General features: G+C 48.7%; 1 protein-coding gene across 1 annotated transcript in view; it reads right to left on the bottom strand.

Annotated features, from left to right (window-relative positions):
- Positions 1-15,794, bottom strand: part of LOC119168590 (2-Hydroxyacid oxidase 1) — a 220,446-nt gene that overhangs the window by 98,222 nt on the left and 106,430 nt on the right. Inside the window, exon 5 of the mRNA XM_075890919.1 lies at positions 6,411-6,502. Coding sequence (XP_075747034.1) covers positions 6,411-6,502 — 92 coding nt within the window. The remainder of the gene's footprint in view (positions 1-6,410; positions 6,503-15,794) is intronic.

Raw genomic sequence — 15,794 nt, 5'->3', positions numbered from 1 at the left:
CCGAAGAAGCCTGACAACTTGCGCGCATACGTGTTCGTCGTGAGCAGGAATATGACTGAAGACGTTACAACCTTCATCACCGACCAGCTCATACGAGCCCGGAGAGAAAGTCGGGGTCTTGACTCCAATTCGTCGTCGTGGCCTCTCGGAAAAACTTTTGAGACGGTACTTCAGGCCATGCAAAATTCTGCGACGCCTCAGTTACGTTAACTATGAAGTCGTTACTGATGGTGTACACTGCTCAATACGTCAAAGGCGTGCACCACAAGTCGTGCACGTTGTTCGAATGAAACTATAGTTGTCCAAAAGAACTCATGCGCTGCCAGTGGATACAAACACCTGTGATGAAGCATCAGAACGATGTTCTCTTGGATGGGAGGCTAATGTCACGTCTAAAAGCCATCAGGATGGCCGGGGAAGATGAAGTAGCGAGCACGAGGAACAACCACGACTGAGATCTGAGGAAGACAACCTTGGGTCTTTTGTTGTGGTTTGCCATCTGTAACTACAGACTTTCGTTTTTCCTTGTCAAACCAGACTTCTGTCTTTTCTTATTTCCGCGTTGCGACAATATGGGGATATTGTCAAAACAGCATTTAAAAACACCACCAAGAAACTTTTCTTCCTCCTCTAGCTTTGCCCAACGGCACCTACACAAGTTCTGTAATAAAGTCTGCCCGGATCCTATTGGATACATTGGTAGCAGTAGACAGATGTTCTCAAGACAACACGCCCCACACAATCATGCGGGACATTGTCGCCAGTCCTTACCCATGGCACACTTCCGACCCTAAATTACATTACCTGAGATAGAGCGTGCGGTGAAAGAGGGCAATTCCCACTCTTCTCCTGGACACCACGAATTGAGCTACATGTTAATGAAAGTGTTATTTGAGTGTCATCCCCAATTTTTTTCATTTAAATGTGAAAACGGCTTAAAAATTGAACATTTCCCGCAGGCTTGGAGAAAGGAAAAGTTATACTCATACCGACGCCGGGTCGGCCGCTCAATTCGCCTAAGGCATATAGACTGATACTTAGGAGCTCTGTTTTTAGCAAAGTATTAGAAAGATACCTGAATGCTCGTCTTTATTATTCCTTGCTCATTAATAATCTTCCTCACAATAAGTATTCAGTTTTACGCATGATAAAAGTGCTGATTTAGCCCTGTACACACACCGAACGAAATTATCTGAGTGAAAGGCATCCAAATTTTTTACCATGCTCATATCTCTTGATTTCGTAGGAGCATTCGATAGCGTTTGGTATCATGCAGTCTTAAACGTTCTACGGAAGCACAGGTGTCCACAAAACTTGTACTGCCTACTCAAATCGTTTTTGTCAAACCGTACTGTAAGTTTTTCAACCAACGTCGCTCATGAAACAGCTCACACAACCTTTGGAAGCCCACACGGATCTTCTTTCAGCCCGCTACCATAGAACATAGTAATACACAGCTTACTCAAACTACCCATGCCATCCGGCGTACACTGTTATGACCGTCGTTAGTAGACGCCATGCTGTCGCTGAGAAACGTAGCCGGGCAGCGCTCCCACGCCCGGAACTCCAGTTTTCTCGGAACCAGCGTCCAGTGGCGGGGAGCGAAAGGAATTAGAAGACGGTTCATGAGCCAATATCCCCACAAGCGATTCCTCCGGGCCGGCTTGTTTAGCGAGACGGCGAAGCAGACCGACCGCACAGATTGTGTCTCCGCGATTCAAGTGTCTACTCCTTGGCTGCCCTTCCAGGGAAAGACGGAAGAAGCTACCCAACTGCCAAATTGTTCCGGGAGAGAACCCCATTTCCCCTCTTCTCAGAGCATTGCGTCAAGAAGTGCAATAACTATTCGGCGAACCATGTGCTACTGAATTATGCCCTGTGGGCGGTGTCTTGTGTGTGTGATTGGCGTTCCACCATCGCGGAAGAGGAGCCCGACAGGGTTTATGACGACGCTGCAAAGTGCGGGACGTTGCTCTGAACCAAGAAACGGTTCAACCACCACGCTCGTGATTTGTAGAACTCCTAAACTCATGCTGTAATTAATTGTAAATAGTGCCATAAACCTTTGTTTTTCGTATCCTCATCTTGTCAGTGTTCGTTTCCTCCACTCGAAGTTACGCCACGCTACCACAAGAGGCTGGGGTTCGACGTATCCCCGATGTTCAGGTAACCCACGTCATCGGGGAAGCGTCGGGTAGACCCCGGTCTGGAACAACTGGTGATCAGCGCTGGGATTCGAAGCGACTACTGGTGAACAGCGCAGAGATCCGCATCAACGGATATACGCGTATGAGGACGATACCATCATTGCCATTACAGATACGTCCAGACTCTAGTCACAAGCAAAGGCTAAGCATGTCCTGGTTTTGGTATCCAGGTGGGCATGAGAACAAAAAGTTACGGTAAGCGCCGAGAAGTCCTTCTTCGTGTTCTTTAACGACGGACACATTGGTACATCAAAACGTCACTCGCCTATCCACACAGATAGTGTTTTCCTCAAACACAACAAAGAAATCAGAATTGTAGGCGTATTATTTGACCTATCTTCAAATTTTCATGCTCACATTGGTTACATAAAAGGAAAAGCTAAAGTGTCTACGTCCCACTTCCTCGCATTTGTTAAATCACACCGTTCGCTATGCAGTGCACTAATTAGCTGGACGACACTACCGTCAAGTGATCCTGCCCTCTCTCACATATGCGTATCCAGTATGATAGCCCATGTTCCCATGAAAATTAATTAAGACGCGAGTTTTATCGGTTCAGAAAACTCGCTTATTTCTTTAACAGGTGCATTTTACACCACACGTACGTCATCCTTACAAATTTTTGCTGACGCACCTCCGTTACCACTAGAATCGTTCAGACAATCGGCAGAATTTTGCTTATTCATACTCTGGAACATAACTCAATATGGTGTAAAACCTTCATACTGGCTGACATACTATATCCACGCACTCCGTGGGCTCATCACCCCAATAAAAATTATAAACTTAGTTTCACTAAACTCTTACCAGCACAAGAAGCGGTTGTTTTCAAAACAAAAACCATTTACGTATATACACCGACGGCTCATACAAGTCATACGCGGCGGGGGCGGTATACATTGCTTTGACGAAAGATGAAAACTTATAACTGTCAGGAAATTTTAGACCCGCGTCACTTCAAGCGCATACGCCACGGAAATAATTGCATATTAAGAAACACTCAAGTTCGTTTTTACAAACAACTTTAACAAGACAGCCCACATTTACTCCAACTGTATATCGCATCTAATGAAACTTTCAAGTCTCACTGAAAAGGACGAAAGAATTGAGAACATCAAGCTGCTTCATAGCCATATAATCTCGTCAGACAAAATTATAAAACTATCATGTGCACGGCCATATGAAAATTTTGGGAAATGAACTAGCTGACGCAGCAGCTCTATCAGCAGGGAGATCAGGCTTCGTGCGTTACGCCTGAATATCAATTTGGTCAGTACGAACTCAGTGTCATAAAATCTTGAATTCATATTGGTACACCCATTGACAAGCTGGGGCACCTGAGACAACATTATTTAATTGGATCTCAAGCCCGTACAAAATTTCTCAGTGATTCCACCTAACACATTTATTGTATGGTCACGGACACTTTCCGTATTTTGTTTATCGATTTAATATAACTACATCAAACAGGCGTATATGTGGTGCACCTTGCTCGAATGAGCAGCACTACTTCAATGAATGCCCAAATACGCAAAACTTTGTGACCTATTTACTTGTGTGCACCAGTGATACAACACTACGCGTGCATTATCAGTTGTTGACCAATAAAAAATCTCGTGCGTATCTACTTTAGTTGGCGTCTGTTTTTTTATTGAAACAGAAAATGAACAAAGCAGTTTTTGTGACCGTTACTTGACCATGGCTACCCCTTTCCACTTGACTGTAACAAATGAAGAAAAAGAGCGAATTTGGATATATACATATATACAGTCCTGCATAGGCGAGATAAAAAGTTTTCCTATGGCCAGAACAAACACGTAGTCGTCACGCTCACTTTTAACTATAGTCCCCTCAGTAGTGGTCACGAATCTTCGTTTCTTCGAAGAAGTGTTGCAGCACCTTCATTGCTTTGCCATTGATCCCAAGCAGCCATTTGCCAACGCTAATGGCTCCTGGGGATCTAACTTATGGAGTTGCTGGTCTAGTCGCCCTCGGTGTGTGTCGTATTTCGGACAGTTCAGGAAGAGGTAATAGATGTCCTCGTTGTCATGGCCGCATGAACATGCTGACGATGTTGAACGCTGAATGCGAAGTATGAAGTGCTTTGTGTAAGCAGTCCCGAGTCTTAGGTGGTGTATGAGTCTGTCGAAACGACTTGGAAGGTCACGGTCTAATTGGCATGCAAAATTAGGATCAACTGCATATCGGATCGATTGCATTGTTTTGTCTGTGAACCAGGTAGACAATCATACTTCACGTTTCGATGTTCTTAAAATTATATTTAAATTCCTATTGAGATACAAGAATGCGGCACGTTTGTGTAGAATGATAAGCGGTTTTCGCTAACTCGTCTGCCATTTCATTTCCCTTGATTCCGCAGTGACTGGACACCCACTGAAATGTTATTCGATGATTCGACTAAAGCTCTTTTAGTATAGCGTATATATACTATACGCACATCAATGGGTCTTGAAGTGGCATTTTCCACACATGCAAGTGCCGCCAAAGGGCCTGTAATTACCACCCATTTTCTTGGTGTCGTTGACAGTTTAATAAAGCTTACGACTAGCAAAATTGCTACGAGCTCAGACGTTGTTGAAGAGGAGAAGTGGCCCAGCCGACACGCATATTCTTCGCGCAATTCCGGAATTGTAAATGCTGATGTCGCTGTCTCTTTGGCGACGGAGCCGTCAGTGTACACGTGAGTGTAGCCTTGGCACCAGTCAAACAGATGATGTGATGCCAACTGCTGTGCGGCAACCATTGACACTTCATGTTTGCTGCGAAGTCCTTCTATTGACGTATCAATTTGCTCAAGCAGCCATGGCGGGTAGTTTTGGTCCAGTGGCCAATGTGTCGACGCAGGAAGCCGGGAAATGTACTTTTGGTACTCCTGGTGTATTTTCGCTCCAGTACGGTTCACGATGTGTGATATAAGCGGATGTGAAGGGTGTTGCATGACTAGACGAAAGAGATGCCGACATGTCTCCACATTTCTAATTACTATAAAGTTGGCTTCCCTTGCCTCTGCCAGTGTCAGAGAACTTGATATTGCCTGCAAAACCCCTAGACATATGCGTAGGCTTCGTGCTTATAACAGCTGAAGTCGGTGTAGCGACGTCTGAGGGATGTTGTGGAGAACTGGCGCAGAGTAGGCAATTTTCTGTCAGATTAGTGCACATCGGACGTGGAGTAGAGACACTCATGTACCGCCCCATTTTGTTCCCACTATGCGACTCTGTTTCTATGGCATCCCTATGACGCACATTAGTTACGAACACTTTACTGAGGCGTCGCATCATACACCGAGTCACCTCCGTTGCTATCGTAATTTATCATAATTTTTTGCGTGGATGTTCTCGAATATAGTCGCAGTTATGTCAAGAAAGGTAGGGGAAAACCCCTGTGACTGATAACGATAGCATCAATGCTCCATTTTCTGTAAGTAGATGAACCATAACATCCGAAACGCTTGCGCGAGTAATTGACCCTGGCTCATTTTCCTTTGAAAAGCATGCTACTATTTAAACTGGTGCATTGTCCAAGTTCGCAGGGGCAAACAGGCTGCTTAAGGTTTCCTGTTGCATCGCTGGTTGGAACGGTAGACTGCCGTGCCTGGCTACACTGCTCCTGGTGAAGAAGTGGACTTCAGCTTCTGAGAGACTACTGTTACTATGCTCATCAACGCTTAGCCCATCCTCCAGGCCACTGGCTCGCATCCCATTTCGTTGTTTTGTTTGGAGTTTTCCGCATTCAACAGCAATGCATTTTAAATAAGTGAGCGCGCACACACACACACACACACACACACACACACACACACACACGCGCACACACACACACGCGCACGCACGCACGAACCCGAAACACTGAACTTACGAAAATACAATGCTGCTGCATGTCGACCTGTTCCTTTCTGAGAAGCTAATGGGTTTATTGCTTGCACTTCCATGTCGCACTCATGTTTTACCCTTATTATATTTTTGAACAAACTGTTAACTTGAGAAATTGCCCCTCTTCATTCATGTTAGATTGGCTTGAGCCTGTTATACCTCCAGGAGATACGGGCTACCCCCTTTTTCGTTTTAGTTACTTTTCTATATAGCGGGTGAAAGAAGCGTGCGCGCACACACACGAACACACACGCATGTATATACACACGTACGCACGCACACACACAGGAAAAAAACGAGAAATACGTACCGTAGATGGTTCTCCATCAATCTGTCGCGCACCGTGATTCGATACCAGTATGGCGGCCGCGCCGTGATCCACAGCCTCAGCGGCGTCGTCAGCTATCAACAGTCAGAGAGAGTGGGCAGAATTAGGAATCAAGTGGCCGCTGCGAAAAAATTGTTGTTTCACTGCGCTAAAGTCAGACTCACGTACAAAACAAGAAGGCACCAATTAGCAACTGTTTGTTTTGCTCACGTCATAAATGGTGTCCCATATATGACGCAGAACGTTTACAAAAAAAGAGTAATGGCGTTACGCGAGACAGAACAAGTGCATGTTGTCGCAAAGTCGTGACGCCGATGAAGGAAGTTGACGGTAGGTCTGAGATAAAACTGTTTTCTCCGCCAAACTTGTGGCCTGTGAACGGAAAGTCAAATTACAGCGATACACACTGGCCCTGATAACGGCGAGCTGAGCGTTGGTTGTCGGTCAACTGACAAGTGGTGAAGCGCGTCGGCATTTATACACGTGCAGTCAAATAACCAAACGTTATCGCTAGCGGCCACACAGCTTCCAGAATAATCTGTAATGTTCGCGTACTGGGCGTAATCTTAACGAAATGATCTACTAAAGTCCCGAAGCTTCTCGACCACTGCAGGCGTGGTTTGCGCTGGGAATTACGTACAGTGTAACGGGGTGACATTAAAATTTAAGCAAGGAAGGTGGCATTTCCCCCCTCTGATAAAGGCGTCGTCCCGATGATTTAACAGAATAATGATGCAAGTATGTAGAAGCAATGAAAAACGATAACAACAACAACAAAATGCACTATTTTAGTTCGTTAATTAATGCGCATGAAACGGCTTGAGGCGCGCCACATGAACGACTTTAGGTCGTGATCAGTGGCGTTGAGAGTTCGTAATGCCGTCGGGGACAACATCATCGTCGAGTGGGCCGAGACGTCCAAATACGCTGTACGGTTCAAAGTACCGTCGCAGAAGATTTTCACTAAGGCTACGTCGGTGGATCGGCGTCCATGGCCGGAAATGGTCTCTGGGCTGGTGCTTCGTCGAAGATTCGTCGAAGATTCGAACGGCGATTGTCGGTCGCCTGTTGATTCTTGATGCACAGGCGGGTGAGTTCTTAAGCTTCTTCAGTGCGCTTGAGGTAGACAACCACGTCGATGTTTTCTTCATCGCTGACGTTGGCTAACATGGCGTCGAGCATCGTGGCTAGACTCCTACCATACAGCAGCTCGCAAGGCGTCATCTGCGTCATCTCCTGCACGACCGTGTTGTATGCGAAGGTCACGTGCGGAAAGGGTCACGTACATACGTCTGTGCCTTAAGGCGAGTGCTGAAGTTGCGTCAGGTGACATCATCATCATCATCATCATCATCATAATCATCATCATCATCATCATCATCATCATCAGCCTGACTACGTCCACTGCAGGACAAAGGCCTCTCCCATGTTCCGCCAGTTAACCCGGTCCTGTGCTTGCTGCTGCCAATTTATACCCGCAAACTTCTTAATCTCGTCTGCCCACCTAACCTTTTGTCTCCCCCTAACCCGCTTTCCTTCTCTGGGAATCTAGTTAGTTACCCTTAATGACCAGCGGTTATCCTGTCTACGCGCTACATGGCCGGCCCATGTCCATTTCCTCTTTATTTCAACTATGATATTCTTAACCCCCGTTTGTCCCCTAATCCACTCTGCTCTCTTGTTGTCTCTTAAGGTTACACCTACCATTTTTCTTTCCGTTGCTCGCTGCGTCGTCCTCAATTTAAGCTGAACCCTCTTTGTAAGTCTCCAGGTTTCTGCTCCGTAGCAAAGTACTGGCAAGATACAGTTGTTATATACCTTCCTCTCGAGGGATAGTGGCAATCTACCTGTCATAATTTGAGAGTGCTTGCCGAATGTACTCCACCCCATTCATATTCTTCTAGTTACTTCAAACTCGTGGTTAAGCTCTGCGGTCATTACCTGCCCTAAGTAGACATAGTCTTTTACAACTTCAAGTGCACTATTACCTATCTCGAAGCCCTGCTCCTTTCCGAGGTTGTTGTACATTACTTTCGTTTTCTGCAGATTAATTTTAAGACCCACGTTTCTGCTCTCCTTGTCTAACTCCGTAATCATGAGTTGCAATTCGTCCCCTGAGTTACTCAGCAATGCAATGTCATCAGCGAAGCGCAGTTAACTAAGGTATTCTCCATTAACTCTTATCCCTAACAGTTGCCATTCTAGGCTTCTGAAAACCTCCTGTAAGCACGCGGTAAATAGCATTGGGGAGACTGTGTCCCCCTGCCCTACACCCTTCTTGATTGGTATTCTGTTGCTTTCTTTATGAAACACTATGGTAGCAGTTGATCCCCTGTGGATTTCTTCCAGAATGTTTATATATACTTCATCTACGCCCTGATTCCGCAGTTTCTGCATGACGGCTGATATTTCTATTGAATCAAACGCCTTCTCGTAATCTATGAAGGCTATGTATAGTGGTTGGTTATACTCTGATGATTTCTCTATTACCTGATTGATAGTATGAATGTGGTCAATTGTTGAGTAGCCTGTTCGAAATCCTGCTGGTTCCTTTGGTTGATTGAATTCTAATGTTTTCTTTACTCTGTTAGCAATTACCTTTGTAAATAGCTTGTATACTACAGAGAGCAAGCTGATCGGCCTGTAATTCTTCAAGTCCTTGTCATCTCCTTTCTTATGTATTAAGATGATGTTAGCGTTCTTCCAAGACTCTGGTACCCTTCCCGTCAGGAGACACCTCGTAAACAGGGTGGCTAGTTTTTCTAACACAATCTATCCTCCATCTTTCAGCAGATCTGATGTTAACTGATCCTCACCAGCAGCTTTGCCTCTTTGCATGCTCTCCAAAGCTTTTCTGACTTCTTCTATCATTACTGGTGGGGTGTCATCTGGGTTACTGCTAGTTCTTATAGTATTAAGGTCGTGGTTGTCTCGGCTACTGTACAGATCTCTGTAAAACTCCTCCACTTTTTTAACTATCCTATCCATATTGGTAGTTATTTTGCCTTCTTTGTCCCTTAGTGCATACATTCGACTTTTGCCTATCCCAAGTTTCTTCTTCACTGCTTTGACGCTTCCTCCGTTTTTCAGAGCGTGTTCAATTCTCTCCATGTTATATCTTCTTACATCGCATACTTTACGCCTATTAATCAACTTCGAAAGCTCTGCCAGTTCTATTTTGTCTGTTGTACTTGACACTTTCATGCTTTGACGCTTCTTAATTACGTTCTTCGTTTCCTGGGAAAGCTTGCCAGTGTCCTGTCTAACTACCCTGCCTCCAACTTCCACTGCACACTCCGTAATGATACTCGTTAGATTATCATTCATTGTATTGTCACGGGGTCGTGACGTGGCCGAAGACAGGAGACTTCGTGTTGGGATTTAACTGCTTATTTGGGCGAACCTGTGCCCGGTAAACGGAAAGTCCAATTACAGTAGCAGTCTCGCACAGATAGCAGTCTCGGACTGATTGCGGTGAACGGAGCATCGGCCTTCGATCAACAACTGACAAGCGGCGAAGCGCGTCGGCATTTATACTCTTGCCGTCGAATGTTCTAGCGTTATCGCTGGCGGTGGCGTAGGTTCCAGAACAATCTGTACCGTTCGCACAGTGGGCGTGATCTTATCGAAATGATCTACTAGAGTCCGGAACCTTCTCGAAAACTGCAGGCGCGGTTTGCGCTGAGAATCGTGTGGTGTTTCGGGACGATAACAAAAACTTGGGAAATTGAACGTGGCATTGCCCCCCTCTGAAAAAAGGCATCATCCCGATGCTTTAACTAAAGATGAAGGTACAATAATAATGTAAGAAAGTACAATGAATAAATTACGATTCAACAATAATAAAAAAAACACTGTTTCAGTTTGTTAACGCGCATGAAACGGCTTGAGGCGCGCGACATGCACGACTTCAGGTCGCGATCGGCGTCGTTGAGAGTTCGTGATGCCGTCGGGGACAACCTCGTAATCAAGTGGGCAGAGACGTCGAACCACCCTGTATGGTCCGAAGTACCGTCGCAGAAGCTTTTCACTTAGTCCACGTCGGCGTATCGGCGTCCACACCCAAACACGTTCACCGGGCTGGTATTCCACGAAGCGTCGTCGAAGGTTGTAACGGTGGCTGTCGGTCGTCTGTTGATTCTTGATATGGAGACGCGCAAGTTGTCGGGCTTCTTCGGCGCGTTGAAGGTACTCGCTCACATCGAGGTTTTCTTCGTCGGTAACGTTGGGTAACATGGCATCGAGCGTCGTTGCCGGGCTTCTTCCGTAGACCAATTTGTATGGAGATATCTGCGTCGTCTCCTGCACCGCCGTGTTGTATGCGAAGGTCACATACGGAAGAATGGCGTCCGACGTCTTGTGTTCGACATCGACGTACATTGACAGCATGTCGGCGACCTTCTTGTTAAGCCGCTCGGTGAGGCCGTTGGTCTGTGGGTGGTACGCTGTCGTCCGGCGGTGGTTTGTTTGGCTGTATGCCAAGATCGCTTGAGTTAAGTCGGCAGTGAATGCCGTTCCTCTGTCGGTGATAAGGACCTCAGGGGCGCCATGACGTAGGACGATATTTTCGACGAAGAACTTAGCTACCTCGGATGCACTGCCTTTTGGCAGTGCATCCGAGGTAGCTAAGTTCTTCGTCAGCGTAGCGGGTGAGGTAGTCGGTAGCTACCACGATTCACTTGTTTCCGAAAGCCGACGTCGGGAACGGCCCCAGTAGGTCCATACCAATCTGCTGGAAAGCTCGGCAAGGTGGATCAATTGGCTGCAGAAGTCCCGCTGGCCTTGTCGGCGGTGTCTTGCGTCGCTGACAGTCCCGGCATGTCTTCACATAACTAGTGACGTCGGTAGTAAGGCGTGGCCAGTAGTACCTTTCTTGTATCCTCACGAGCGTGCGAGAAACACCGAGGTGCCCTGCCGTCGGATCGTCGTGCAGGGCCTGCAGGAGTTCTCGTCGCAGAGCTGAAGGCACCACAAGGAGGTACTTAGCTCGAAGCGGTGAAAAGTTTTTCTTTTGTAGAAGACCGTTTCGTAGAAAGAACGACGCAAGTGCGCGCTTGAATACCTTCGGGACTTCGGCGGTCCCGCCTTCGAGGTATTCTATTAGGGCCTTAAGTTCCGGGTCGGCCCGCTGTCGTTCAGCGAAGTCGTCGGTAGTTATCGTTCCCAAGAAGTAGTCGTCATCCGGGTCGTCGGGTAGCGGTTGGTCGACAGGCACACGAGAGAGACAGTCGGCGTCGGAGTGTTTTTTGCCGGACTTGTAAATGACAGTAATGTCATATTCTTGAAGTCTCAGGCTCCATCGTGCGAGGCGACCTGAAGGGTCTTTCAAGGTGGCTAGCCAACACAAGGCGTGGTGGTCGCTCACAACATTGAAGGGCCTGCCGTAGAGGTAGGGGCGAAATTTCGACGTAGCCCAGATGATGGCGAGGCACTCCTTTTCTGTTGTGGAATAATTTGCTTCTGCTTTGGATAGCGATCGGCTGGCGTAACTAATAACCCTTTCAAGTCCGTCAGCGCTCTGCACAAGAACGGCGCCAAGACCTACGCTGCTTGCGTCAGTATGTATTTCTGTCTCGGCGAATTCGTCGAAATGGACAAGTAACGGAGGCGTCTAGAGGTGATGTTTAAGCTCCTGGAAAGCGTGTTCCTGTGGCGTTTCCCACTTGAACTCCACGTCGGCCTTGGTAAGGTTAGTGAGAGGATCGGCGATGCGGGCGAAGTTTTTCACGAACCGCCTATAATAGGCGCACAGGCCCAGAAATCGGCGTACGGCTTTCTTGTCTGTGGGCGGCAGGAAGTCGGCGATGGCGGCTGTTTTCCGTGGATCGGGATGAACTCCAGACTTGCTGATAACGTGCCCCAGAAACAAGAGGTCCTCTTCCGCAAATCTGCACTTTTCTGGCTTCAGTGTGAGTCCGGAAGTCTTGATGGCTTGAAGTACAGCTTCAAGGCGCCGGAGATGCTCGTTAAAACTCGAGGAAAACACGACAACGTCGTCCAAGTACACAAGGCAAGTCTGCCACTTCAATCCTGCCAGTACTGTATCCATAACGCGTTGAAAAGTTGCAGGCGCTGAGCAAAGGCCGAAGGGCATCACCTTAAACTCGAAGAGGCCGTCCGGTGTTATAAACACCGTCTTCTCTCGGTCTCTTTCGTCGACTTCGATTTCCCAATAGCCGGTCTTGAGGTCCATTGACAAAAAGTACTTGGCGTTATGGAGCCGATCAAGTGCGTCGTCTATTCGTGGGAGAGGATACACGTCCTTTCTTGTGATTTTGTTCAGGCGGCGATAATCGACGCAGAAACGTAGGGTCCCATACTTTTTCTTCACTAACACCACGGGGGATGCCCATGGACTCTTGGACGGCTGGATAATGTCATCCCGCGGCATTTCATCAACTTGTCTCTTTATGGCCTCACGTTCTTGCGTCAAAACCCTGTACGGACTCTGACGGAGTGGTCTGGCATTTTCTTCGGTTATGATGCGATGTTTCGTGATTGGGGTCTGCCGAATGTTCGATGACGACGAAAAGAATCTTCGTATTGCAGGAGCAGGGCCTTGAGCTGTTATTGCCTATCGTTCGGAAGTCTGGGATTGACGTCGAAAGCTATGGGAGGGGCTCGGTTCTTCTGAGCAGGTTCCGCAGAATCGGCGAGGGCGAAAGCACTGGTGGCTTCGACAATTTCTTCGATGTAAGCGACCGTTGTTCCTTTGTTCACATGTTTGTACTCATTGCTGAAATTCGTGAGCATAACCGTTGCTCTGCCTCTTTGCAGCTCTGCAATTCCTCTTGCGACGCAAATATTTCGGGTGACCAACAGATGCTGACTGCCTTCGACGACGCCTTCCAAGTCAGGTGATTTAGGAGCGCCGACTGAAATAATGACGCTTGAGCGAGGCGGAATGGTGACTTGTTGTTCCAGCACATTCAAGGCATGGTGTCCTGACGGCGTGCGCGGTTGTAGTGCTTCTTCTGTTGATAACGTTATCGACTTTGTTTTTAGGTTGATGACAGCACCATGGAGGCATAAGAAGTCCATGCCAAGATGACATTTCTCGAGCAACGCTGTAGGACTACGAAGTCTGTAGGATAAATACGGCCGTTAATGGTGACTCCCGCTGTGCAGATTCCTGCAGGCGTTACAAGATGACCTCCGGCTGTGCGGATTTCAGGGCCTTTCCAAGCTGTCCTAACTTTCTTTAACTTCGCGGCGAACGACTCACTGATGACAGAATAGTCGGCTCCAGTATCGACGAGAGCGGTCACACTGTGGCCGTCAATAAGAACGTCGATGTCGCTAGTTCGCCGTCTCGCATTACAGTTAGGGCGTGGCGTCGGGTCACGGCTGCGTCGGCTTGATCCGCTGCTTCCATGTTGTGTCGTCAGGCCACCTCCGGTAAGTGAGCTTTCGCCGTCAGGGCTTTGCCTGGTTGGCATTGTGTTCGGAAAGCTCCGTCGCGGCGTCGTCGTCGTCGGAGGATCTTCGGTAGTTCGTCGGACAGCAACCGCACCTCCACCGGTTGCTGCCCTTAGTTTCCCGGATACGGGCTAGGAGACCAGCCCCGCGTTGGGCCGGAGTACTGACGGGGGTGCGGTGAGATGCGGCGGCTGGGCGACGGCGAACGGGAAGGACTTCGGGGTGTCCATTGAGTTCCTGTCAGGTAGTCGGCGATGTCACGCGGCCGTTCCCCTGGCTGCGGACGTGGTGCATCGACGGCGAAGCCACGCAGTCCCATCGGTCGGTACTGGCAACGGCGGTAAGTGTGCCCGGCCTCGCCGCAGTGGTAGCACAGTGGGCGGTGGTCAGGGGTGCGCCAAACGTCGGTTTTCCTCGGCGCACTGCGCTGGCCCGCTGGTGAACGGTAGGTTGTCGTTGGGAGTGGTGGCGGCGGTGGTGTCCGGCGACGGAAGTGCGACGGGGCGGCGTTTTGGCGTGGACGGGGAGGAGCGTTGTGGCGCACTGCAGCGGCGTAGCTCATAGTTTCTGGCTCGGGCAGCGGTGTTTGGGGAATTCGAAGTGATTTACGAACTTCTTCTCGCACAATGTCGGCGATCGAATCCACTTGAGGGTGCGCCGAAGGCAACAGTTTGCGCAGCTCTTCCCGCACGATCGCTCGGATCGTTTCACGCAGGTTTTCGGAGTCACTGGTTTGAGCAGCAGCGCATTCTGGAGTCAGGCGACGATTATACTGTCTGGTGCGCATGTCAAGGGTTTTTTCGATGGTGGTCGCCTCGGATACAAATTCTTGGACGGTGTTCGGTGGATTCCTCACAAGTCCCGCGAAGAGCTCCTGTTTGAGCCCTCGCATGAGGATATGAATTTCTTCTCCTCAGGCATGTCTGGGTCAGCGTGACGAAATAGGCGGGTCATCTTCTCTGTGAAAATTCCAACCTTCTCATTTGGTAGCTGAACCCGGGTCCCTAGTTGAGCAGCGGCCCTTTCTTTGCGAGCGACGCTCGCGAACGTTTGCAGAAATGCGCCTCAGAAGACATCCCACGTTCGGAGCGTGGACTCACGATTCTCTAGTCAGGTCCTTGCGGTGTCTTCCAGGTAGAAGTACACACGACGGAGCTTTTCTTCGTTGTCCCAGTGGTTGAGGGCGGCCACACGGTCGTATGTTTCTAGCCAGGACTCCGGTTCTTCGAACGATGACCCATGGAAAATTGGTGGTTCCCTGGGTTGATGCATGACCATCGTGAGCTGGGATGCGGCGGTTGTCATTGTCGCTGCAGTCGCGGTCATGGCCTTGGTCTTCCGCGCCTTGTCTTCTAGAATCCCGTACTCCGGTGGTAGCCTTTGCTGTCGGCGGCTTGTTCGCTGCTCCTGGTTGGCGTCAGTGTCTTCTCCGCGACGTGGGCTGGGTTCACGGCTTGACGGGGGCGTCCGGTACATGAACGAAGCAGCACCTCCACCAGATGTCACGGGGTCGTGACGTGGCCGAAGACAGGAGACTTCGTGTTGGGATTTAACTGTTTATTTGGGCGAACCTGTGCCCGGTAAACGGAAAGTCCAATTACAGCAGCAGTCTCGCACAGATAGCAGTCTCGGACTGATAGCGGCGAACGGAGCGTCGGCCTTCGATCAACAACTGACAAGCGGCGAAGCGCGTCGGCATTTATACTTATGCCGTCGAATGTTCTAGCGTTATCGCTGGCGGTGGCGTAGGTTCCAGAACAATCTGTACCGTTCGCACAGTGGGCGTGATCTTTACGAAATGATCTACTACAGTCCGGAACCTTCTCGAAAACTGCAGGCGCGGTTGGCGCTGAGAATCGTGTGGTGTTTCGGGACGATAACAAAAACTTGGGAAATGGAACGTGGCAGTATCTACGCTAAGGTTGGTTTCCTCACTAAGAGCCGAGT

The sequence above is a fragment of the Rhipicephalus microplus genome, chromosome 3 (genome assembly GCF_043290135.1).
Source record: "Rhipicephalus microplus isolate Deutch F79 chromosome 3, USDA_Rmic, whole genome shotgun sequence".
NCBI lineage: Eukaryota > Metazoa > Arthropoda > Arachnida > Ixodida > Ixodidae > Rhipicephalus > Rhipicephalus microplus.
Note: the sequence above shows the minus strand (reverse complement) of the source record. Positions and strands in the feature narration are given on the sequence as shown.